The sequence below is a fragment of the Myotis lucifugus genome, unplaced genomic scaffold, assembly GCF_000147115.1.
Source record: "Myotis lucifugus unplaced genomic scaffold, Myoluc2.0 scaffold_60, whole genome shotgun sequence".
In the NCBI taxonomy this organism is placed as follows: Eukaryota; Metazoa; Chordata; class Mammalia; order Chiroptera; family Vespertilionidae; genus Myotis; species Myotis lucifugus.
The window spans coordinates 3,208,360-3,233,307 of NW_005871108.1; the positions used below are offsets into that span (position 1 = coordinate 3,208,360).

The window sequence follows — 24,948 nt, forward strand, 5'->3', positions numbered from 1 at the left end:
ATGCTGAGCTTCTCACTGGTGGGCATTTTGTGTCATACAAAATAATATATGTGTGTTGTTGTTTGAATAAAGTTCTGCTTTTTACGGGGGAAACGCAACGGCCTAACAGAGTGGAAATGTCTGGTTTCATTTTTTTTTCTTCCTGTCAGCCCTGCCTCTGGAGAGAGCCTAACTGGGTTGTGAAGCTGAAATGAATTCACTTTGCCCCCTGGTGGCTGTTGCTCAAATTGCAGGCTAAGTACCTGCGGGGAGCGGAATAATGGTTCCCCAGAGGCCTGTGTACGACAACTTGAACATGAGAATATGTTTGGTTTCATACAAAGGGCAATTAAAGCTTGCAGATGGATTTAAGGTTGCTAATCAGCTGACCTTGAGGTGGGAGGATATCCTAGAGCAGTGATGGCAAACCTATGACACGCATGTCAGAGGTGACACGCGAACTCATTTTTTTGGTTGATTTTTCTTTGTTAAATGGCATTTAAATATATAAAATAAATATCAAAAATATAAGTCTTTGTTTTACTATGGTTGCAAATATCAAAAAATTTCTATATGTGACACGGCACCAGAGTTAAGTTAGGGTTTTTCAAAATGCTGACACGCCGAGCTCAAAAGGTTCGCCATCACTGTCCTAGATTGCCCAGGTGGGCCCAGGGTTGTCGAGAGTCCTTCTAAGTGGAAAAGGAAGGCAAGGGAGGAGAGAGATGGTGGCCTGGGGGACGCTCAGCCCAGCTTGCTGGCTGTGAAGATGGAGGAAGGGCCAGGGGCCAAGGAATGAAGGCAAGGAAACAGAGCCTCTGGAAAGGAACAAAGCCCTGCCAATACCCTGATTCTAGCCCAGGGAGACCCCGTTTGGACTTCTGACCGCCAGAACTGTAAGACAGTTCGTGTTTTAAGTCACTAAGTTTGTTATTTTTATAGCAGCATTAGGAAACTAATAACAGTACCCTCAAAAATATTTGGTGAAGGGGAAACCCTGAAATGTTGCCATTATAATGGGTACAAGGGTCTTAACAATTGTACATTCATTTAATAATTCAACAAATACTTATTAAGCACCTCAGTGTTCCAGGCACTGGCTGCAGGAGTGAGCAGAACCAGCTCCCGTCCCTGGGGGACACCTTGCACATAGGGGGCCACTGGACGGTGCTTGCCCTGCTGCAGGGAGGAGGGGCTGGTGGGAATCTCCCTCTTTTGTGTCTCCTGGCTGTCCCTCAGCGTCCCCTGTGCTGGAAATGCTGAGGGAGAGGAAGCGTTCACGCTAAGAGCAAACACTGAGAGTGGCTTCTGTCAATATTTGTGCCCCTCTCCCCTGAGTCTGCTGTTTGTCTCCGCTACGGTCAGGGCCAGGAGTTCTGGTCTTATGCACTGGTGAACACACTGAGGCAGGATTAGGGGGTTAGGGAGTGTACAACTGGAGCTTCTCATGCCTTTTTGCCTATAGAATAGGATAGGGACCCTGGCTGGAGACAGGGCTGGTCCGTGTGAGCTCTGGCCTCTCAAGGGAGAGCTCACTGGTGTCTGTGGGCTCTAGTGGGGCCCCAGCACAGGGTGGGCCTGGGCTCTGGGCCTGGGATTTGGGCTGGTATGGAGTCAGTGGGAGCCATGGAGGGCTCTGGAGTGGGGGGAGGCCCAGATCTCTTGTATCTGTATCCCAGGTGAGCCAGACAGAGAAATGAAGGGGCCTTGCCTGCAGTCATGCCATCACCTCCTATGTCCACATGCATGTATACACACAAACACACATACATTCCCAATACCATGAAACAGTCTGCTATACATATGTACATATGCACACATGCACTAATACCATGTACACACAGACCCGCAGACATACTCAGTATACAAAGCCCACATATACATACTGTACACATAACTTTCCACACCTGCACCCACGTAGGGTCATGTAAACAGGCATGTAACACCATAAACCAGTGTGTCAACACGCCCATTCCATGTTTACACTCACACACAAACACTCTTTCCTCTGATGCTAGTAATTATGACCAACAATTGCATTTGGAGAGAGTTTGGGATGTTAAGTAGTGGGGACTGGATCATCCACACCCTCTCGTTTGTTGTCTTCTGAGTTAGGGCTCTGTGCCTGATGAGGATCAGGGCTCAGGCAGCCTCCTGCTCCCCCTAAAAGGGTCATGTTTCGGGGCCAGTTTGGAGGCACGGGCCTGAGAGGTGACTGCAGCCATCCCCTGACCTTGAGCCTTCTCTCCTTCCTGGGCCTGGCCAGGCCGGGCTGGAGTGATGAGAGGACCCAACTGGGAGCAGACCTCCTTCCGGAGATCTCTTGCCATTCAAGGCCCCACAGCTGCCCAGCCCAGGGTCTTGCAGTGGTTGGCATCCGGGGCAGCGACGTGGCAGCCCCACTGCCCGTGTGGGATAAGACACTTTGGCACAGGCCATGTTTGCAGGGAAAACACTTGCAACCACAAGCAAACCTGTCCCTCCCCACATCCCTTCCCAGGAGGCCCTGCATACCAGGGAGCCTATAAAGCAGCTTCCATACCTGCCGGGGGCAGTTGAGGGCTTGTCTGGGGCTGGCAGTCCACCTGTCCCAGGAACTGCCTGAGGTAGGACTCAGGAGGGGCTGGCACTCTTCCAAGGAGGAACCTCAACTTCTCCATCTGTTCGATGGGGACACTACTTTCAGCCGCCTCCTGCAGAAGGGCCCATCCCTGCTCTTGCTGTGGGACTCTGGGGAGGTGCTCCCCACTGGGACTCAGCCCAGCTGAGCAGTGGCCCCTCATCCCCGCCTAGCTTCCTCTCCTTGAATTGGACACAGATCCGCCACTTGGCTGGGCTCGGGTTGGGAGGGGCAAGGGGGTGGTGAAGAGGCCCACTTTCTGGACATTCCTTACTTGGCACAGAACAAGATGGGGACAGGAGCCACCCAGGTCCTCCCCTAGCTGGGTTTGGACAGCTGGACCCCAGAATGGGCTGTCACACTGGGCTGACTCCTGGCATCAGGTGACACAGCCCTGGGCCCCAGGGTGGCGGGCCTGGGCTTCAGTCTCCCCATCTGTGAGTCTCACCGTCCTCCTCGGCATGGCTTGGGTCCCCATTTTCTGTGTGGCTGTAGGCAAGGCCATGTCTTCTCTGGGCCTAGGGGCCATTTCCAAACCAGATCCCTCGTGGTTCCTGACAAAGCAGGCTGGGGAAGGTGATTCTTCCAAAGCAGAGATGCAGACCTGTGCGTGGGGCCTGGGGTAGGGCTGGGATCACCACTCAGGGCTTTTGACCTCTGGCTGGGAGTGGGATCTGGACAAGCTCCCTGATGCTTGTCCCCACCCCAGCCCACAGATTTTTGGGGGGCAGCGACCAGGACAAGGACTGCCATGGCTCAGACATGCAGGCTGGGCCTGCTGCTGGCGCTGCTGTTGCCCGTGGTCGGCGCCTCCATGCCGAGCACCGTGGTCAGACTCAACAAGGCGATGCTGAGCTACGGTAAGAGAGGTGCCACTGTGCTGTCCCACGTGTGTCTGTCACGAGCATGTGCGAGTGAGTCCATGTTAGCATGTATGTACAATTCTAAGTGTGTGCATGTTCCCATGAACTCAAAAGCCCCCGAGGACCCGGATCTTACCTGTCACTGTGCCCCTGGGCCCCAAACCGTTTCTGACACAGTGCTTGTCAACAAATACTACGTGGATGCATGAGTGGGGCGTATGTCGTGCCCCATATGCAAGTGTGCCCGCATGATTGTGCTCACGGGCCTGAGTGGGGTAGGCATGGGTCAGTTTGGCAACTTTTGCTTGTGTGTGTCTGTGTGTAAGTTTGAAAATCCATGGAGATGTATCCACATGTGTACTCGAGTGTCGGGTGGGTGCCTAACCATGGACACGTGTGCAAATGGCATGGTGCATGGAGGTGTGTGTGGCCATATGTGTGCATGGGGGTATCTGTGTGTACATGCATGCCGGGGAAGGCATGTCTAGCACGGCACTGGGGGAGCGTTCTGGAGTTAGATCCTTGCTGGGCTCACAGTGAGAAGAACTATCCCCTCACCCGGCCCAAGCCAGGCCTCTGTCCTATGACTCCACCCCATCCCCTGGGGAAGGCACAGTGAGGACACCTAGGCCCAGGGAGGGACAAAAGCTGTCCCCCAGCTGCCCCAGGAGGCTTTTGAGGTCTTGAAGCTGGGTGAGGGGTGAGAAATCAGAAGCTGTTTCTCCTGAGGCCAGACTACAGCGTGAGGGACTCGGGACAGAGAGTAGAAAGGACGGTCAGTGGCCCAGGCCACGAAGCAGTGAGGCAGTGGCTCAGGGAAGCAGCAGGGTCCCCTGGTGCTTACACAGCCTTTCAGCACCTTGTATCTGGGCAGATGGACAAGTGATGAAAGGGGTCAGTGATCCGTGTTACGGTGTGACTGGCACGCGGTCCCAGGCACGGATGCCTTCGGGCAGGGACACAAGGCCAGTGCCCTCCGCTGGCCACCTTCTCCCCACCTACCCATGTGAGCCTCCTTTGTCTGGAGAGCCTCCAGGTGCACCTGCCTGTGTTTGTTCTGGGCGGAAATCTGGCAGGAGGCCCATGCCCTACGCACCTCTTTCCACGGCCAGGCTGGGTGGCTTCTTAACAGTGTCCTCCATCTCCTTCCGAAAGCCCTAGAGGGCAAGAATGCATTGTAGAGGCAGCCCAGAGGCCTGGTGTGAGCCTGGCTCAACCACAGAGGGTCAGGCTGGAGAGCAGGGCACTGGGGACCTAGAGACCACTGCCTTTGTGCTTGGGTCTGGGGAAACAGAGGTCCAGAGAGGTCCAGGGACTGCCCCAGGTCCCACAGTGAGTCTGAGCGGAGTCCGGGCCTCTCAACCCTTCATCTGATGGTGCTCTCGCGCAGCACCACCCCCGTCTTTTAATTCCGCTCGCATTTAATCACACCTCCCCCGGCCCGGCAGTACAGGTGTGTGAGGAAACCCAGGGCCTGGGGCGCCAGGTGTTTTGGCCCCGGTCTGACTTCTCCTCGCCAGGTGTCCTCAGCTCTTTGGTAAACTGGGCATAATACAGCACCTACGGCAGAGAGCTGTGAGGAACAGCCTGGCACAAAGGAGGCACATAGAATGGCAGCCACTGTTATCCCAAAACATGCACAGCAACGGGGAGAGCCAACATGAATTGTGTGCTGAGCCGTCACAAGGACCCTATAACGGGTGCCATTATCATCACTGCAAACTTACAGGCAAGGAAACCGAGGCACAGAGCAGCCACACAGACAGCAGCAGAGCTGAGATTTGCACCCAGAACCGGAGGGACTCCAGAGTTTCAGCCCCCAGCCCCCAGACCTCCCCGCCCCTGTTTGATTGGGAGCCCTTTGTCGGGCTCCAGAGGAGGTGGGACCCATCAGAGTCTTGGGAAAGGACCAAGGATGTTACTGTTTCTGGGGAGCGGCGTCGAACAAGCGGGATTTGGAGAGACAGAGAGAGGGGAAAGGCATGCCTTTCGGGCCTGGTGTGAGCAGTGACCCGAGGAGGCTCGTGGGGAGTCAGCTGGCCTCCATCTGCCCCGTGACAAGCCCTCCCCTTCCAGTCTCTGAGGCCTCTCCGCTCAGGCCCCGGGGCAGGTGGCGGGTGGTGTGGTCTCCCTGGTGGCTCTGGAGAGCAGCCTAACCTCGCCCTGCTCTGGCCCCACAGTGTCTGAATCGGGAAAAGCCCCTCTCCAGCGGGCCATGCAGGTCACGGTCCCGCATTTCCTGGACCGGAGTGGAGAGGTGCTCGGCCCACCAGGTGAGTGCTCCCGTCCTCTCACCACTGGGAAGATTGCTCCAGCCCCCCAGTCTATAGGGAGTGCTTCCCTCACCAGGCTAGACACTCCCACCCAGGTGAGTGGTCACAGGAGGACTTAGGAGATGGACTCATGCCTCTGAATTGGTAGATGTCTGCCCCCAGGGGCCAAGACTGGGTCCCCAGGGCTGGCAGGACTCTTGGCTCCTTCCTCCAAAAGCTAGACCCTGAATTTAGGGCACAAGCCTGAGCCTACTTTACCTCCACACCCCCTTGTAGTGCATAGAGACTCAATGACAGCGACAGGGAGGGGCTGGGCCAGCTGACCCCATCCATGTGGGTGCGCAGACTCCCTCTTGCCAGATCTTTGGATTCCCGAGAGAAGTTAAAAAATCTATCAATTTTTGAATGATGGCAACTAATTAAACATTTTAAAACTTTAAAACACTGGGTGGGTAAAAGAGCAGCTGGAGAGACCCCCAGTTTGAGGCCCCGTGGCTGGTTGGTAATGGTGGAGAACTGGGCACGACATCAATACCCCAAATCAAGATTCCTAAATGATGTGCATTCTGGCCACACCACAGACAGTGCATTGCTATCTATAATAATAAAATTGTAATATGCTAATTAGCCGGGATGAAGCCATGGCTGCAGCTGCAGCGGCTGCAAGGGAGGGATCCAGGCAGCCACCCGCAGCTGTGAGGGAGGATCGAGGCAGCCACGGCTGCGAAGGCCTACTCTTGCTCTAATTTCGTGCATCGGGCCTCTAGTTTAGGTATAATGCTGAGAGTTGTTGTTTGTAGATGTGGGAACACATCCCAGGCGGTTGTCAAGTGAAAAGAAGCAGGTTCTGGGTCAGCCTGTGGCCGAAGGATGGAGGCATGTTACCCAAGTGCTAAGAGTGAGGGTTTTGAGGGTGGAGTTTTGATGTGACTTTTAAAATTTATACCATTTGTAGTGTCTGAATCACCTGCCCCTCACCGCTGTGCAGGGAAAAAAATGACTTTCATATAGAAAAAAAAAAGAGAAATTATAGGCTAGTTGAAAAGTGCTTAGCATCAGAACAGACAGCTTTGAAGGGAGTGAGTTTTCCATTGTGGGAGGGCTCCAAGCTCAAGTTGTTGGCTAGAATGGTATAGGGGGTGTTTCTGCCTTCTGTGGATCTTGAAGTCTTTCTTTCCCCACCTTCCCAGCTTTCCAGACCTCAGTCAGACACTAACATCCCTCCAAGACCTGAGACATCATCTCACCCCATTCCCATCTGGTGCTAGGGTGCTCTCTGCGTCTTTTTCTTACAACCTGGTTGCCCATGCGTGGCTCGCAGGCCCCTAAGACGGAGAACTCACTGCCTATTCCTCATCCCATGTTTCCGAAGGCGTCCTTTATAACGTCCACAGTGTGGCTATGGATCTGGCCCAGAGTACCCACCCCAGAGTCGATTCCATGGTTTCATGGGAGCTGCCTTGTCACCTCCACTCCTCCCCCGCAGGGTCCAGATTCTGCATGTCCAGGTGGTCCGCCTTCAGCTGAAATTCGTTGATGGTGTTGGGGTACGCTTGTTCGCAGCAGCCAATTTTACTATCAAGGCCTTTCGGTGAGTGAGTCTCCTTGTTGCGGGGGGCAGGGAAGGAGGATTTTCAGGGACGATCAGAGTCATTTCACTTTTCCAGTCCTCAGTTTTCTCCTCTGTAAAACGGGATGAATCTTCGAAGCAAGACTATGAGGGTTGAAGTGAAGGGATTCATTGCTGTCATGAAAATTACGCCCCCCTTTCACAGTGCAAGGCACATAGTAGGTGCTCAATAAACTTAACTATAGAATTATTTCTGTGCATCAGTCACTTTATATTCATTTACTAGTAAGTTTCAAACTAGGAGCTGGGCCTTCAGAGAGATCTCTTATGTTAACTCCTCTGTCCTGACACTACCCTTTTATTAGGCTTACTGAGGGCCAGGCTGCAGGCAGGGTGTTTTCACATGACTACCTCATGGAAAACCCAGCACAGCCCTGCGAGACCAGTGCCCCCAATCTTATGCCCACTTTGCAGAAGAGGAAGCTGAGGTGCAGCGTGGGGAATGACTGGCCCAGGGTCTTGTGGTGAGAGGGTACGGGGAGCCAGAGTTCATACCTACCCACTAGGTATAGGTGTGACCCTGAGTAACGTCTGTGACCCTGAGTGGAGTTTGGGGCACTCAGGGGGTCATTTTGTGCTGAGTGGGGGGCAGGCTTGGGCTGGGGTTTACAGGATCTCGCGTTGGTCAGCGTGGGCTCTGCTGGGCGGTGCTGCTGGGGCTCAAGAATGGCATCTCTGTAGAGTCCCAGAGCCCCTGGAGCTGATCCTGCCCGTGGTACTGCTGGCGGATGCCCGTGTGGACCAGGGCTCCATCGGGACCCCCGTGGTCAGCCTCTCCTCCTGCTTCTCACTCTTCAACAAAGCCATCGTGTTAGACGGCAGTCACAGGTGGGTGCCTGGGCTGCGGTCATTCTTGAGCTTCCTGCTCAAGCCTTCATCCAATCGCCACAACGGGCCTAGAGATCTCCAGTGTCACACCTGTGTCATGGCTGGGCACACTGAGCCTCAGGGAGGGGGAAGGACTTGCCCAAGGTCACACAGTGAGTATGCAGCCCCCGCCGTGTCCCCTCCGCCTCCCAGCCCTGCACCATGTGACAATGCACACAAACATACTGTATTTGAAAGGATTCTGGGCTGATGCCTCTTTTAGGATTTCAGGGGGCTGCCCCTCCCTGCAGAGATGGGGAGCCTGAGGCTCAGGGGGGCGGGCTCCTGCCAAGCTCTCCCTGTGTCAGGTGGCCCGCTCATGTCCTCATCGAAAGCGAGCAGCAGCTCCCGCCGCCAGAGCGCCTGCCGTGTGCTGGGTCCGGTCCAGGCCCTGTCTGTCTCACAGTAATCCCACCGGGAGCGTGCCAGCACTGCCCTCATTTCACAGAATGACAGACTGAGGCGCAGAGCGGTTAAGTGACTCGCCTCAGATCACACAGCTGGCAAATGGTGGCGTTCAACCCCCCACAGGCTGACTAACCTACTGCTGTGAATCCCCTGCATTACGTCGCCACCTTCCCACACGTGGGCAGGGCTCACTGAGGCCGGTGAGCACTTCAGGCGGGACTTTTTCCCAGAGAAGAGTTGGGTATAAATTCATTCATGCTTGTGTCCCATGGGCACCATGTGGGACTCACATCCCTTCGCAGTCCTCGCGGGTGGTGGCTGTTCACAGAAATGGAAACCCCGAGGTTGATGGCATTAAAAGCACAGGTGCCATTCTCCCACCTCCCCCAGGGGCACTTGAGTGAGTTTGGGCGGCAGCTGGGAGCAACATTTTAGCAGGTTTCCTAGGAATCCCTGTGGAGACGCATCAACTTAGACCAGTGGTCAGCAAACTCATTTGTCAACAGAGCCAAATATCAACAGTACAAAGACTGAAATTTCTTTTGAGAGCCAAATTTTTTAAACTTAAACTATATAGGTAGGTACATTGTTATTAACACTTGGAGTGGGGGAAACGAGTTAAGTCGGCTCGCGTGAATTGCGCGTACTCCGCGGGAGCCGTCTTTAACTCGGTTCATATAGATTTGCGGTGGAGTGCGGGAAACGTGTAAACTCGGGCCGATTGTAACTGCGTATTACCAAATATTTGTTTGTAATCCACCCTTTTGGTGGATGGAACAAAACCAAAAGACAGAGCCATCTTATATTTTGGCGGGAAATTCACCCCACACCGGAGTGTTAAGTTAATTAGGGTACTTTTAAGGCTTAGGAAGAGCCACACTCAAGGGGCCAAAGAGCCACATGTGGCTCTCGAGCCGCAGTTTGCCGACCACGAACTTAGACCCACCTCTCATTGTTCAGAGGGGACGGGGCCCAGAGCCAGGGAGGGACTTTCTGACAGAGAACTGGAGCACAAGCAGGAAGCGGCCGCTTCACTGGGCTCCGAGTGGCCATGGAGCCAGGTGGCCACGGACATGGCAGGCCCAGCTTTCCCAGCACCCTGTCTGTCTCCCCCAAGCGTAGCCTCATTTTCACGTCTCAAACCTGAGCCACTTCCAAACCTTGAGACCAACGACCTCTTCTTTGAGGCTCAGTTTCCTCATCTGTGGGGGCAATTGTGCCAGCACTGTGTCCAGCCCATGGCAGGTGTGGAATGGGGATCACCGGCCCCTGACCGAGGGAGAGACTCCGCTCCCAGACTGTGGCTTTGCCAAAAGAGACAGCCCCAAGCGCACTGGCCCGGAGCTCAGGGGCCCTGTCTATGTCTCTTCCTTAGCGTGCCCCCTGCCCTGCTGGTCCGGGTGCAGAAACACATCAGAGCTGTCCTGTACAACAAGGTAAAAGCTCCTGGTGGGTCTCTGGGGAAGGAAAGCATCGCTGTCCTCAGCGGGGCGTGAATGCAGGGGCATTGCAGGCACAGGGGGGGTGCAGGCACAGGGGGTTGCAGGCACAGGGGGGGGTGCAGGCACAGGGGGGGTGCAGGCACAGGGGGGATTGTGGTGGTTGCTGCTTTTTTTTCTTTTCGAAGGCCCTGAGGGGGCTCCCCAACTTTCCCCATGAGAGCAGAAAAGAGGTGTCCAGGGCAGTGATGGGGAAGCCCAAACAAGGGTGGTTTGAGGGTGGCAGGGGAAAGAAGCTCATTCTCTTGGGCCAGCCCCAATTTCATGCGCGAGGGTGGGATGGGGAGGGTGCTCTCAGGGCCATGTGGTCGTGAAAATGAGAACGGACAAGGGCATGGGCCCTGGAGCCAGATGTGGCCTGGGTTCGAATTCCTCTTCCCCTCAGCTGCGATCCTTGGACAAGTTGCCTAACCTCCCTCTGCCCCCGATTCCACATCCGCAATGCAGAGAGGTGGGCTGGCTGTGGGGTTAAGTGCGTTAACATCCATGGAGAAGTTGGGACAGTCTGGGCGGTGTGAGTGATGCTGCCACTGTTACTGTTTTAGCTCTTGTCATGAGCTGCCTGTGGCTGACGTGGGCCCACTGCTGACAGGAGCCGGTTCTCCATCTCTGCCCCTTCCTACCGCATCCCCACCTCCTTTCAGAGGCAGGAGTAGAGGCTAAAATAACCCCCTGCGTGCCATCCCCCCATCTTGCAGATGAGAAAACTGAGGTTCGAGGGCTGAAGGAGGCACAGCCTGACCTGCCCTCTCCTCTGCCTCCTGGCCATGCCTGGCCAGCCTCACCAGCTCTAGCCTGGACCAGACAGTGACCACCCCGGCCTTGCAGTCTCTCCTCTGCCCCACCTTCTATCACAGTGACCCCAGCTTAATACGCTTCTCTGGCTGCCCCCTCTGCCCAGGAGAACACTGGTCTCCCTGGCCTGCCTCCACCAGGGGTAGCATCCTTCCACCAGTTGGTCCTCTATGCAGCAGGCTCCCTGCCTCAGTTGCCCAGGCCCTGCTCTGGCCACCTCTGCTGTCCTCTACAGTCCTGTCCTTTCCTCGGTGCCCAGGGGCCCCAGCTTCCCCTCTGACTCCCCGGTGCTCACATGAGGTGCCCGAAGATGCCCACTGGTGGTGGAGGAAGGAAGGGATTCCAAGTCTTGGGGTCCAGTTTGGGGAGGCTTCCAGACTGGGATCCTAGATCCTCCCCACTTGCCTCCTCCAGCCCCGAGTGCCGCCCTAACCCAGGCTCCTCTGTCTTGTCGCAGCTGTGTCTGAGCGTGTCCAACCTCGTGCAGGGCCTCAATGTCCACCTGGGAACTTTAATTGGTAAGACCTGGGAGTCCAGGGGGAGAGGGATGGGGACACCTGAGACCCTCTGAGGCCCTTAACACCCATCAAGATCCCCCCTCTGGATCAGGGTAGACTGCTGGGAGGTCAATTGTAGGATGACTGAACAGTAATTATTATTATTATTATTATTAAATATATTTTTATTGATTTCATAGAGGAAGGGAGAGAAAGAGAGATAGAAACATTAATGATGTGAGAGAATCATTGGTCGGCTGCCTCCTGCACGCTCCCCATAGGGGATCGAGCCCACAACCTGAGCACGTGCTCTGACCGGGAATTGAATTGTGACCTCCTGGTTCATAGGTCGATGCTCAACCACTGAGCCACGCTGGCCAGGCTGACTGAACAATTATTGATGGAATCTGGGAATCTCAAAAATTCTAGAATGTCTTTGGATGTTTAGTGCATGTATGCGTGTGTGTGTGTGTGTGTGTGTGTGTGTGTGCATGTGTGTGTAGGGGAGTACATGCAATTTGCAATGGCCTCCTCCCCAGTCTGGAGAGTCAGAGACCCCTGCTCCCCTGGTTGTGCTCCCACATCTCCCACCTTCTTTGCTGGACTCTCTACCTCTCCCCCTTTCAGGGCTCAGGTCCTTATATTCCATTCCTCCTGGGGGTCCCACAGGCTCCTCCAACTCAGCAGGTGCTCAACAGAACTCCAGCTCTTCTGCTCCCAAGTGCCCCTCTCCTGTTCCCCCTCAGGGGCCACCACTGTCCAGAGTCACAGCTCCCTCTCTCCACTGCCCGCGCGGCTTGTCCCACCTCTGGTTTTCCCAGGGGTCCTCATTACCAGGAGCACTAGGAGTTACTAGGGGAGACCCTGTCTTAGGCTCCCCTCCCCCCCAGGGACAGATCCTGAGATGAGGCTTTTTGTGTAAGTGGCTCACTGGGGGTGGGTCCAGGAGCACTGGTTGGGAGGGGAGCAGGGAGACAGGGGAGGCCTGTTAATGAGCAGGCACTGCCCTTGGGGAGCCCCTGACACAGTAGCACACCTCTAACATCCTCCCGTGTGTCTACCACCTCCCACCCGTCCCTGGTCTCTTCCCCACCACCCCACACCTCCCACTCCCTCAGACGGAGTCCCAGGGGCTGGTAGCCACAAAGCACAGTCCACTTAGAGAGGTGGCCACAGTTCGCCTGAAGCAAGGCTCCATCAGGACCTCATCTTACAATCTGAAACTAGAAGCTATGAGAGTAGGTCAGCCTCATTTTCTTTTCAGCAGTTTAAATGTTTATCAGCATTTAAGAACTATCCGGCAATGATCTGCCTGCCCATCGCCACACAGATCAGAGAATGCATCCTTGCTGACTGGTTCTCGGTGAGCCCTGCGCATAAGCCAGGGCTTCCTCTGTCCACCCCTCGCCCCCCTGGCCCCCTGCCCCCCCTGCCCCAGCCTCTTTGGAAGCTGCTCCTATCTGAGGCACACTTTCTCCTCTCCCATGGCTTTGCCTGGGATTCTGGTGTTTCTCCCATGCTGCTGTCATTGACTGTGAGATCCAGAGCTGGTGACTATTGGCAGCTGCACTTGGCAGTTGGTTTGCTTTGCCTTTGAGACAGGGGTTTGCATCTAACACAACCCTGGGGCCCGTACTGTGCCTTTTCAGTGCCTGTAGGAGGCAGTGTGATTAGGGGGAGAGAGTGTAGCTTCGGAGTTGGATGGACCTGGTATACAATCCTGGACACAATTGAACTCACCGAACTTTGTGCGTGCGTACACACGTGTGTGTGTGTGTGTGTGTGTGTGTGTGTGTGTGTGTGTGTGAGAGAAATGGGCTCCTAACCTGACAGGGCTGTGGTGAGGATAGAATGAGAGTGTAAATCTAATGTCTGGACCTTGGTAAATGTGAACTCTCTTCTTTTCTGTGGCTCCTTCTTGCCATTGGCAGGGGTGTTTGTACCTAGTGCGACCTGTCTCTTTCCTTCTAATTTGGGGTCTTTAGTCTTCCATTGATTGGGAAAGCGGAAACTAAAACTGTTAGAGTTGTGTCTAAACTAAGAATCAACAGGTCTTGAGCGGCCGAATCGTGTGTGTGTGCACTTTGCAACTTCAGTTTGCTTGCTCAGGGGCCTTTTCCCACCGCGTTTGTTCCTTGGCCTGGGTCCGGCTAAACAAGGGATCCAGGTGATTGAGTTTTCTGGATCGATGAGGCTAAGTGTGCCATCTGTTCTTCTTCATTCTGGTTTCATTCAGGCCTGAAGCCTGTGGGTCCCGAGTCCCAGATCCGCTACTTCATGGTCAGTAAGCCCATCATCACTAAGGACTACATTTCCTTGGATATCAACGTAAGTGCCTCCTTGTCATCCCAGAGCCAGAGGCTTGTTGCCTCTGGAGTCCTTGGTGTTCTGGAAGATTCCTAAAAGAGCAGGGGGGTTGAGGAGAGAAGGCCTGGAATGGCATTCCAGGTGTGCTGCAGGACACATGGCGTCCTGGGATGGGTGGCATCTCAGAGCCCAGGTTCTGTGATGGAGCCATCTCATCTCCCTGCTGATGCCCCGCTGCTCGTTCCTTCCCTCCCCACCCCCATAGGCTGTTCTCTTCCTTCTGGGCAAGCCCATCGTCCTGCCCGTGGATGCCACCCCCTTTATGCTGCCAGAGCATGTGGGCACCAATGGTGCCATGGCAACCGTGGGCCTCTCCCAGGACCTGTTTGACTCTGCCCTCCTGCTGCTGCAGAAGGCTGGTTCCCTCAACATGGACATCACAGGACAGCTGGTGAGGGTCAACCTGCAGTCGGGGGCATGTGGGGTAGGTGTGCCCCTGTGGACCAGCCTGGGGAGGCCCCACAGAGGCCAAAGCATGGGTGGGTGAGGTGGCTGGAGCTTTGGGGCCAGAGGGAGGCTGGTAGAAGGTTTAAATGAGGGTTGAGGGGAGGCAAGACATGGCCTAGCTTGGGGAGCTGCCACCCTAAAAGCTGTCACGCGTGGGGGACTGATTTCAGAAGTCGGATGACAACCTGCTGAACACCTCTGTGCTGGGCCAGATCATCCCTGAGGTTGGTAACATTTCTGATCATTTTGGGGTCAAGACTCAGGATTGGGATGGGGGACTCTCTAGGCTGTGGGATCTCTGCTGGCTCATATCTATCCCAAGTGGGGTTCAGCGGCACCCCCTCCATCTCAGGCATGGCCCCTCCTGCTCAGACACCATGCTGTTTTCTCCTCTCTGGAGAAATGCCCAAGCACGGTCTCTGCTTGTAATCTTTCTGCTTCCATTTCCTTATCCATCTTTAAAACCAAGCTAGGGAATTACCTCTTGGAGGAGGACCAAACCCCTCGTCTCATCCTGGAGGCTCCTTGAGCTTCCATGGCTTCCGAGCTTCCCTCCCTCCTGGCACAGATTGCACAGGCTATGCCTCTCTTTATGCTTATTGTCCCATCAGACCCGCATCCCTGAGGGCAGGGGCCTCGGATGGTCCCACCTCGGTGAACCACTAATGTACAAATGATGGCTTGATCAGCATCAGAGGAATGATGAGTGGAGAGCACAGCCAGCCTTTGCCGCCAGGTGGCCTCCTCCCTCTCTCCCCTCTGGTTCCCCAGGTGGCCCGTCAGTTCCCTGAGCCCATGCCCGTGGTGCTCAAGGTGCGGCTGGGCGGCACGCCTGTGGCCACACTCCATACCAACAATGCTACCCTGCGGCTGCAGCCCTTGGTGGAGGTCCTGGCCTCGGCCTCCAACTCGGCTTTCCACTCCCTTTTCTCCCTCGATGTGGTGAGTGAGGTGGGCTGGGTGGGGCTGGCAGGGAGGGCATTGATTGTCAGGGAGACCTCACTTCCTGCCCCAGTATCCTCATTTGCTCTGCTCTATCCACACTGGTCTCCTTGTTATTCCTTCAATGTTCCAGAATATTTCTGCCTCAGGACCTTGGCACAGGCCTTCCCCTGGCTCTTGCTCTGGCTGGCTTCTCTTCTTTCAGGTTTCAGCCTAAATGCTGTAGCCTTCCTCTAGGTGGCCTTCCAGGACCACCCTGAGAAAGATGGTCCCTATCAGCCCTCTGCATGCCACCACGCTGCCTTCATGGCACCCACTGCTCTCTGAAGGGATTACATCTGGTCGCTTTGGTTATTGTTCACCACTGGCCTGTGCCTCACAATCACCTGAATGAGTGGGGGAGTGGGGGCATGGGTGGGAGGTGGGGTCACTGGTGGCCAGCTGAAAGGTCTCACTTGGCCCTGTGCCCTTTGACCCTGCTCTCCCCACTCACCCAGGCAGTAAACCTTAGCCTCCAGCTCTCCGTGTCCAAGGTGAAGCTTCAGGGGACCACATCTGTGTTGGGGTAAGTGAGGCCTCCTGGGCCCAGCAACCTCAGTGTGTTCCTCCATGCAATGGGCTCACAACTACCCATCATGGAGCCTTGGATGTGGCAGTCATGGTACCGGGGTGGTGGGCACTAGGCCCCTTCCTTAACCCTCCTGCTCCCTTTCAGGGAAGTCAAGCTCACGGTAGCCTCCTCCAATGTGGGCTTCATTGACGTAAGTATGGGGCCGGGGTCTCCAGAGTGGGGCAGGCCATGAGCCTGGGGAAGGGGTACATGGTACATGTGCTTGTGCACGCATGCACCTGTGTGTGCCACCACAACCAGGCTTCCTCCTGGGGTGCTTGGTGACAGTGGTCAGTCAGAAGTCCACCCATCGACAGTCTTTCCCATGATGTCTGTCAGCTGGTCAGCCGGTCAGTCAGCCTTGGTCCTTCAGTGGGGTCAGTCAGTTGGCCTGCCTGTCACTCTGCCTGGTGGTCGATGACCTGTCAGCCCAAGAATCACTGAAGCCATGGGTAAACGGGACAAGCCAGCATCAGATGGTTGGCTGCTCCGTCAGTCACGTGACATGGCTGGGCCAGCAGCCACCATGCATCCCTTTGTCCGTTGGCCTACAAGCCTATATGCTCCATCAGTCTATCTATTGGTTGATCCATCTGTCAGTCAGCACCAACAGGGCAGCCAGTCACCTGTTGGTCACACCAGGAGCGAGTGTCCGTCAGTCAGGCGCTGGTCTCTCAGCCTCCTCTCAGGCTAGCGGTTCCTGGGTGCCTAGTGCTCAGAAGGCTGACCTGACCCTGGGGGTAGCTGGGCTCTGCTTGAAGCCAGGACAAGGGTGCCCTAACCTCCTCCCTCCCCCTGTGCCTCTGCCATCTGTGTGTTCATCTGTGTGTTCATGTGTGGCCTGCCTGTCCATCTCTCCCGGACCCTTGCTGGGGTGGACCTACGGTCCCCCACTTCCCTGGCTCCACGGCTGCAGACGGATCAAATACATGCACTCGTGGGCAACGTGTTTGAGAAGCCCCTGTTGGACCACCTCAATGGTGAGCCCTGCCCTCCCCTCCCTGTGGTCCCTTTAGACCCCTCCTGTCCACACCCACTCCAGGCTCCATCCGGCCCCTTTCCGCCTCCCAGGCTCAGAGGGTAAGAGGGTGGCCTCTGGAGTCCAGCTGCCTATGTGCACATCTTGGCTCCGCTGTTTAGCAGCTGTGTGATCTTAGCTACGACTTCCCTTTCTAAGACTCCATTTTCCCTTCTGTAAAGTGGGTATAAACACGAGGACTTCAGCACAGACCTGGTTCCAGGTAGTGCTCTGCCACTGCCTTCGGCTGAACTTGGTTTCTCTTTTCCTGCCTGTAGCTCTCTTGGGCATGGGGGTTGCCCTTCCCAACGTGGTCAACCTCCACTACGTCACTCCTGAGGTCTTTGTCCACAAGGTGAGAGGCTGCGGGTGTGACCAGAGGGGCCTCCTCAGCCTTTGGGGGGAGGCTGGGCTTCGAGACACGGGGATCACCTCTTTCCCTCTCTCCCCGCTAATGCAAACAGTGGGATCTCAAGGTCAGCCAGGCCTGGGGGTGCCCCCTGCTTCTGCCACGACCACCCCACGAATCCTTAGCTGCAATGAGATGGGAAATCCAGGATGTCAAGAGACACTGGTGGGAGGGTTTCCCCCACCCTTAGTCCTCATCAAATACCATACCAGGCCACAATCAGGGGCCTTCAACTGTCCCTGGATTCTGTGTGCTGGGTGGTTACAGCCCCTTTGGTGTCTGGGAGGATGACAAAGGGGCTCCCTCTGGCTTTGTACATAAACCTCTGCAGGCTGGATGGGAGAAGGAACTCCGGAACCTTCTAAAATCACTTTTCTTGATCAGAAATTGTGGGCCCAGAGTGAAACTGAAACAAAACAGCTGCCTGGGTGAGATCCCACAGCTTCTTTCTGTTTCACCTGGGACATAAACGTTTAATATTTCTCCTAATTCACTCAGCAAGATATGCATAGGACAGAAAGCTTAGCCAAGGTCCCTCAAGCCCCAAATCTGTATGCTATTCACCACCCTCCTCCCCAAGTGAGACCCACTGATGTCTTTCCAGAGAGGATATGCTTGCTGCTTAAGAACTATGATCCCAAGGCACTTGTGTGATCCACCTCCCTAAGAAGGAGCACAGAGAGCCAGGGCTACTAGTGGGGATTTCCCCAAGGTTTCTCCAAGCAAGCATGGTCAGGGCTGACCCACAAATCCAGGCAGCTGGATATATATATATTGATTTCAGAGAGGAAGGAAGAGTGAGATAGAAATATCCATGATGAGAGAGAATCATGGATCGGTTGCCTCCTGCAAGTCCCCCACTGGGGATCAAGCCTACAACCCGGGCATGTGCCCCTGACCGGAATCGAACCTGGGACCCTTCAGTTCACAAGCCAACGCTCTATCCACTGAGCCAAACTGGCTAGGGCAAGGCAGCTGGGTCTTAGGTCAAAGGTCCCTAGACCAGCGCTGTTCGATAGAACTTTCTGCAAAGATGGAACTCTGCACTGTCCAACACAGTAGCCACTATCAGCCACTGGGCATATGTGGCTCTTGGGCACTTGAAATGTGGCCAGTACAACTGAGGAGCTGAATTTTACATTTTATTTAATTTTAATTAATTTAAATGTAATTACCCACATGTGGCTAATGGCTACCATATTGGACCACATAAGAGCTACAGATGGATAAGAACTTGGTCTGGCTTGTTCTCTGCTGGGTCCCCCAGCACCTGACACAGGGCGTGGCTCACAGTAAAGGCTCAGTGAAGATTTGCTGAGTGAATGAATGAATGAATGATCAGCAGGCCTGCAGGACATTTCTGCAGTGCATGGTAGAGAGTAGAGGACCTATGGGGAGTGCCTGGCTCTGCTGAGAGACTTGGTTTGGAGAAGATACTCAATGGTCTGGACTCCCAATCATAAAGCAGAGATGGTGCTGACCGTGTACGGACGCTTCAAGTGCAGGCCCCATGCTGAGGTCTCGCAGCATCCTCCTAGCAGCATTTTCGAGGTGGGTGCTGTTGACAGAGTAGAAAACTGAGCCCAGAGACACACAGCAAGAGTGACAGAGTGTGTGTAGCCCTAACTGGTTTGGCTCAGTGGCTAGAGCATCAGCCTGCAGAATGAAAGGTCCCAGGTTCGATTCTGGTCAAGGGCCTGTACCTGGGTTTCGGGCACATCCCCAGTGGGGGGTGTGCAGGAGGCAGCTGATCAATGTTTCTCTCTCATTGATGTTTCTGACTCTCTATCCCTCTCCCTTCTTCTCTGTAAAAAATAAAATAAAATATATTTAAAAAAAAAAGAGTGACAGAGCGTGAACTCAGAGCCAGGCTGATGGGATAGCTGGGGTCCTACAGGTCCCTGTGTGGCCTCTGACTTGGCTCGTGGTTTTCTTTGCCGTGCAGGGCTACGTGGTGATATCCAGCGGACTCTTCTACCAGAACTGAGGCAGGACCACTGGGAGGGCCGAGTGGGCCAGCTGTTTGCCCTGGCGACGCTCTTGCCTCAAGCCACTTAGGAAACCGAGGCACAGCCACACTTAGTCCTCTCCAGCCAGCTGGATGGCCCGGGCGGGGTTGTTTAATCTTTGCTGCACGCCTGGGTTCCCCTCCTTCACTTCCTCCCATCCTGTCTCCCCCCCCTCCTTTCTCCCCTCCCTCTTTCCTTACCTACCAGCTCCTTCCTCCTACCCCCTTCATTGTGGGGAGCAAATTGCTTCTCCAGGCTGTACAGACCTATCCCCTCTTGCATTAAACATCTTCCCTTGAGCTGCAACTTTCAGCCAAGCCCAGAGAACTCTTTGCGTAACCGGGGCCAGTTCTCTACATGCAGTCCCTGGGTCCTGTCTCTCCGTGGACCCCCCAAAACTGCTCGGGAGAGGAAGACGATATGACCCCATCTCTATTGACCTCATCTGTGGACATCATTACCTCCTTGCCCAGGGGAGCTCATATTTTGAATGAGGACCCGGAGAGCAACACAGATGACCTGGAAGTTTCGAATGCCACAGTGACACGTTAAGCACTGGGCCTACCTGGTGACATGCCCCATGCCTTTTCCCCTCTACAGTGTGACACCCATCTTGCTGCTAGGACCTCATAAGAGCCCTGTGAGTCAGGCAGGCAGGACGTGGAGTCCCATTTCACAGATGCGGGAACGGAGGCCCAGTGAGGAAAGAAATGCACCCAGAGTGTCACCACTGGTGGCGGCTGATCCCGAGGACTCTTCGATCTTCCTAGAATCCAGACATAAAATGTCCAGTTCTCTCTTCCATGCTCCAGCACCCCCACCTGGAGTTTGTCCTTGAGCCATGAGCCTCAGGTGACAGGGACTTCCCTGCCTTCTCATGTGGCTTCTCCATCTTTGGTTTACTCGGGTCATGAGAGAGTTTTTTTGTCTGAAGGAGGCAGGATCCACCTCCTGAGCCTGAGGCCTCACTGAGCATGTCTAAGTCCCTTTCCCTCTGAAAGCTCTTCAAAGTCAGTGGGTTACACATGATGGATGGCCCAGGGCAGACCGAGGGATGCAAACACTAGCAACCAAAGCCCTGTGATTTGCTCCCTAGCGACAAGCTAATCTCCTGATACAGGGCTCATGCTTTATGTTTCCCTGGGGAGGAAAGGGTGTCCCAATTTCCACCATCAGAAAGTGAAATCTTTGGTACTGTGTGACACTAGCCTCTCCCCCTGTGTGGGTTATAGGCTCACCCCTAAAGTCTCAGTGTGAGACAGGCTGGGGGCTTGGACCAGCCCAGAGTCTTGGTGGGGAGGAGGTGATGGGGCTGGGGCTGAAGGAGTGGAAAGGGCTGGACTGTAAAGTCCAACCTCATTATTTCACTCAGGATAGCATGGCCTTTTTTCATTTGGTTGCTTGTTAATTAATTAATGAATCCTACTTTTATTGGGACCTAACATAGGCTCAGCCCAAGGCTGAGGTGGTTTGGAATATGGGAGACAAAAGTTTTAAGACACAGACTGTTAGGTCCACACTGAAAGGAGCCAAGAGATGTTGTGAGAGTTTAAGGAGTGAAAGGTGAGCGTGGTGGGTGGTGCATGCGGGCAGGCTAAATAGCCATCTCAGTCAGTGATGAAAGAAAATTGAATTTATTTAAGGGAAGGGACACTCAGCACTGAGGGAAGGGCTGCACAGCACTGAGCCAAGGGGACATTGGGTCCATGATGGCAGCACTCCGGAGCTGGAGTTTCATCCTTCTATGCAGTCACTTGTGGGAAACTTGTGTCAGTGGGTTGGGGGCTGAGCTGGTGGGCTTGGAATGCGGATGGGATGCAGGTGTGCGATGAGGTTCCTTCAAGGCAGTTTCCATGCCTTGTATGGCCTGACTCCTGGTGTCCAGGGAGTTTTTCCTGGTCCTTGTTTTCCTGTGGCGGGAAGCTTACAAATGGCCCTTGAGGATTGTATTGCTTACAGTCCTAACACAGACCCAGCCCATAAAGGTAGTAAGGACCTATATAAAGATCATGAGCTCTGCCAAACCAGTTTGGCTCAGTGGATAGAGCGCCGGCCTGCGGACTGAAAGGTCCCAGGTTCGATTCTGGTCAAGGGCATGTACCTTGGTTGCGGGCACATCCCCAGTAGGAGGTGTGCAGGAGGCGGCTGGTCGATGTTTCTGTCTCATTGATGTTTCTAACTCTCTATCCCTCTTCCTTCCTCTCTGTAAAAAATCAATAAAATATATTAAAAAAAAAGATCATGAGCTCAATATTTAAGGTCCATCTATTAAGCAGTCAGACCAATAATCCAATCTTCCTTCCATCTATTCATCTGCCCACCTTTCCATCCATACACCCACCCATCATTTGTCCATTCATTCATTCATCTATCCTGTCATTCATTTATTCAGTCACTTTTTCTAACCAGCTAGGTCTTTGTTTGCATATTGCACAACATGATACATCTATTGTATAATATATGTGCTTTTAGGAGGAGGGGGATCAAGTGCCTGAGCCACGCTCTGTGCCCAAAAGGAAGCCATGGTCTGTGGAAAGAGAGCTGGCCTATTCCCTAAGGGACACGACTCAGTCATTCAGTTAGAAATCACAGCTTAAACAGGGGGCGTGTATGAAGAATGAGGAACTATGGGAAAAGAGTAACTCTAAGCTAGAAGGAAACTGTATGGGACTCAAGGGCTGAGGGAGAGAACCAGGAAGGAAAAACTTGGAAGGGCTCAGACCTCCCTGGAGAGGGTGTTGCTCAGCCTCCTGGAGAGCAGAGAAGTTTGCTGTTGGCCTGGTTGGAGCTGGCCCATGGCTGCTGGGCAAACCATGGGCGGCTAAGACCTTCAGAGAGCAGGTGCAAGGGCCGGGGAGAGGGGGGGAGGGAGGAGCCCTGGGGACAGGTGGGGGTTGTGCTTGTCGTTTTAGCATCTGTTCTGTGTGTGACCACGCAGGGGCACTGATAGAGGGGATGGGGAACTGGATGGGCAAGAGGCCTTCAGAGTGGGTGGGCCAGGGGTGGGGTGTGGTCTCTGTTCCCAAGGGCTGCATGGGGAAAAGATGCCAGGTTACAGAGGGATCTCATTCTGGGCTCCAGGAAAGACTCTGTTTCCTTAAAATAATTTTATTTATGTCTGGCCATTGGAACTTGGTTGGACCACTTTACTTCGAATTTAGGATAAGGGAGAATGGCATGATTGTCCTTTTCCTGCTCAGAATTGCTATTATTATTCTGCCCCCTCATTAGAAAGAGGATACAACAACAGCCCAGAGAGGTTGAGGGAGCTGGCCACACAGATCCCAGAACCCATGCAAGTAGGTTTCTCCAGCTTCCCATTACCCCATATCCTTCCTGCTCTCCCTCACCCCCCAATACCAGGATGGCTCTGGGAGGAGGCAGGGAGGGGCCAGATGAGCAGAGACACCCTGGGTAGAATGCATGCAGCAGGAGGGGAGGCCCGCCTGGTCCTCTGTCGGTTGGGTGAGGATCCGCGGGGATAAATCAGTGCTGTCTGTAGACTTGCTGCTCCAGCTCTGGGCCCAGATCAGGATGCAGACTGGCTGGGCCAACCTGGGTCCTCTTCCCCAGTCCCAACCCTGGTTTCAGCCCCGCTGACCTCAGGCAAGACCTTGCCCCAAACCCCTACCTCAGTGGCCCCGGGGGCACAATGGGCGCAGTAGCTTCCTCAATCTTTCAGACCTGGGGGCTCCCTGTGGGTGGATGAGGAAAACCCCAGCCATTCAGAAGCACCCCCTTAAAGAACCCCCAGTCAGGCCTCCAATGGCTTCATGGAGAGCAGAGTAGAGGCTGGGCACCCCCAGGCCTGGGCTCCTGCCCCAGCTCTGTGGCCAGCTCTCTGTGTGGCATGGGGCCACCCAGCTTTCATTGCCCTTCAGCTCTGGACACAGAGAGGAGCTCCCCAGCCCCTGGCAGTTATCACCTGGCATCTCCTCCAGGAGCTGCCCCACCAGACAATTAGCTCCTGTGCCCCTTGTGAGTCTCAGAGGGGGCACCGGCCCGATGGTCCAGCCTACACCTGCCAGGCATTTGCACTTGATGGCCCCCTCCTGCAACACCTTTCCCCTGCCTTGCAGAGCTGGCTCTGCTCATCCTCAGACATCAGCTCCAACAGTCCCTGCTTCAGAGGCCCTCGGCTCCCATGATAACCCCATTTTTCCCTTCCGACCACCCCCCTGGCTCAATGGCTTCCACCTCCCCAGGAATGACCTGGCCTTGTTGTTGGTGACCTGCTGAGTGCTCACCTCCCCCTGTCGTTGCTAGGAGCCCTCTCAGGACAAGAACCTCAACTGCCTGTTCACTGAAGCAACCCCACAGCCCTGCATAGGCCTGGCACACAGTAGGTGCTCAATAAATGTTTGTGGAAGGAATGTAAGAGTACCAACTGTGTGCCCAGCCTTGTGGGAGGCACTGGGTGTAGGGGTGGGAAGAGGAGAGCCCTGATACCTGCTCCTGTGACCACTCCGTCGTCCCCCCCCCCCCCCCCCTCAGCGCCTGCCCCTGCCCTCCTGTAGGCACCTAGGCTTCCCAACCGTCCTCCGTGCTATTTACATTGGAACAGATTAAAGTGTCACGTGAGCATCAGGCTCCTGTTCTTTAGGCCTCGAGATAATTATCTGGGCCTCATTAAACCCTTCATTCTTCAAGCAGCTAATCAGGCTCCCAAATATAAGGGCTTCCTCTTCCCGGGGTCCAGAGGCAGGGGTCAGTCATCTGCAGGACGTCCCCAGACTCAGCAAGGTAAGGACAGGCCCCACCTGCGCACTCTCCCCGGACAGTGTCTCATCCAGCCCTGCCCTTTTACAGGTGAGAACACTGGGGTCCAGAGAAGGGAAGGGCTTTGTCTGAGATCACATAGCCAGCGAGCAAGTGGGTGGCAGGGCCAGGGCTTAGTTCTATGTCCTGATCCTCAGCCGGGGCTCCCCACTTGCCAGGAAGCCACTGGCCCTTGCGATCTTTAGGTTTTGTAGGGCGGGCAAGATCAACGTGACAGCAGATCGGAGGGGCCTCCTGGAGCTCCATCGGAGGCCGAGGGAAGACCAGAGAAGCCCTGCTTCGCAGGAGCTCAGAGCTGAGCTGGGGCGACGGGGCAGGGATGTGGGGGCGAAGGGGAGGTTTGGTGCATCTAGGAGCATCTGAAAACGTGTAAGCAAAGAGTGCTGGTGGGGACAACAGGAAACACTCATTTGGGGGCCGAGTGGATTAGGTGTACAGTCAGGTTCAAACTGTGATACTGAGGATGCGGGCAGTTGGAGGGTTGAGGGGGAGCTTCCTGGTGGAGAAGCAAAGGCTGAAATTCAGACGTGAGGAGTGAGCAGATTATGGGTGGTGGGGGGTGGTGGGGGTGGTGGGGGGAGGGCATTCTAAGAGGGAGGGACAGCTTAGGCAAAAGCACAAGCACAGGCAGAAACAAAACCCCGACACTGGCCGTCTCAGAAACACCTCCCGACTCTGTTACCCTCAGCCACTGAGTATGGTAAGAGGCAAAGAACCCTGCCCAGAAGGGCCGTATCGCCTGGCATCAGTTCTGGCCTGGAAACAGCGGGGCAGGGCTGGTGTTCAAGTCTCTGGGTCCAGCCTTCCAAACTGGGAGATCTATCTGGGGCTGGAGGAGACCTTCACCAGCCCCTCCCAGCCCTGTTACCCTGGCACTGAACTTCCCTGTCCCTCCGGGTATGATTTCCCAAGAGATCTGACACTGGGTGTGCATAT

The 24,948-nt window shown here is 54.8% G+C and overlaps 1 protein-coding gene across 1 annotated transcript; it reads left to right on the forward strand.

The window, feature by feature from the left end:
* The first annotated feature begins 2,529 nt into the window (after window positions 1-2,529).
* On the forward strand, window positions 2,530-19,539 carry BPIFB2 (BPI fold containing family B member 2). The gene is made up of 16 exons (XM_014456571.1): window positions 2,530-2,585; window positions 3,309-3,459; window positions 5,643-5,739; window positions 7,222-7,326; window positions 8,047-8,193; window positions 10,016-10,076; window positions 11,392-11,452; window positions 13,668-13,759; window positions 14,004-14,189; window positions 14,416-14,469; window positions 15,017-15,187; window positions 15,685-15,752; window positions 15,903-15,948; window positions 16,714-16,777; window positions 17,094-17,170; window positions 19,170-19,539. Exons 2-16 carry the CDS (start codon window positions 3,351-3,353, stop codon window positions 19,209-19,211), a joined length of 1,380 nt encoding a protein of 459 aa, XP_014312057.1. The 5' UTR covers window positions 2,530-2,585; window positions 3,309-3,350; the 3' UTR covers window positions 19,212-19,539.
* The last annotated feature ends 5,409 nt before the right edge of the window (window positions 19,540-24,948 follow it).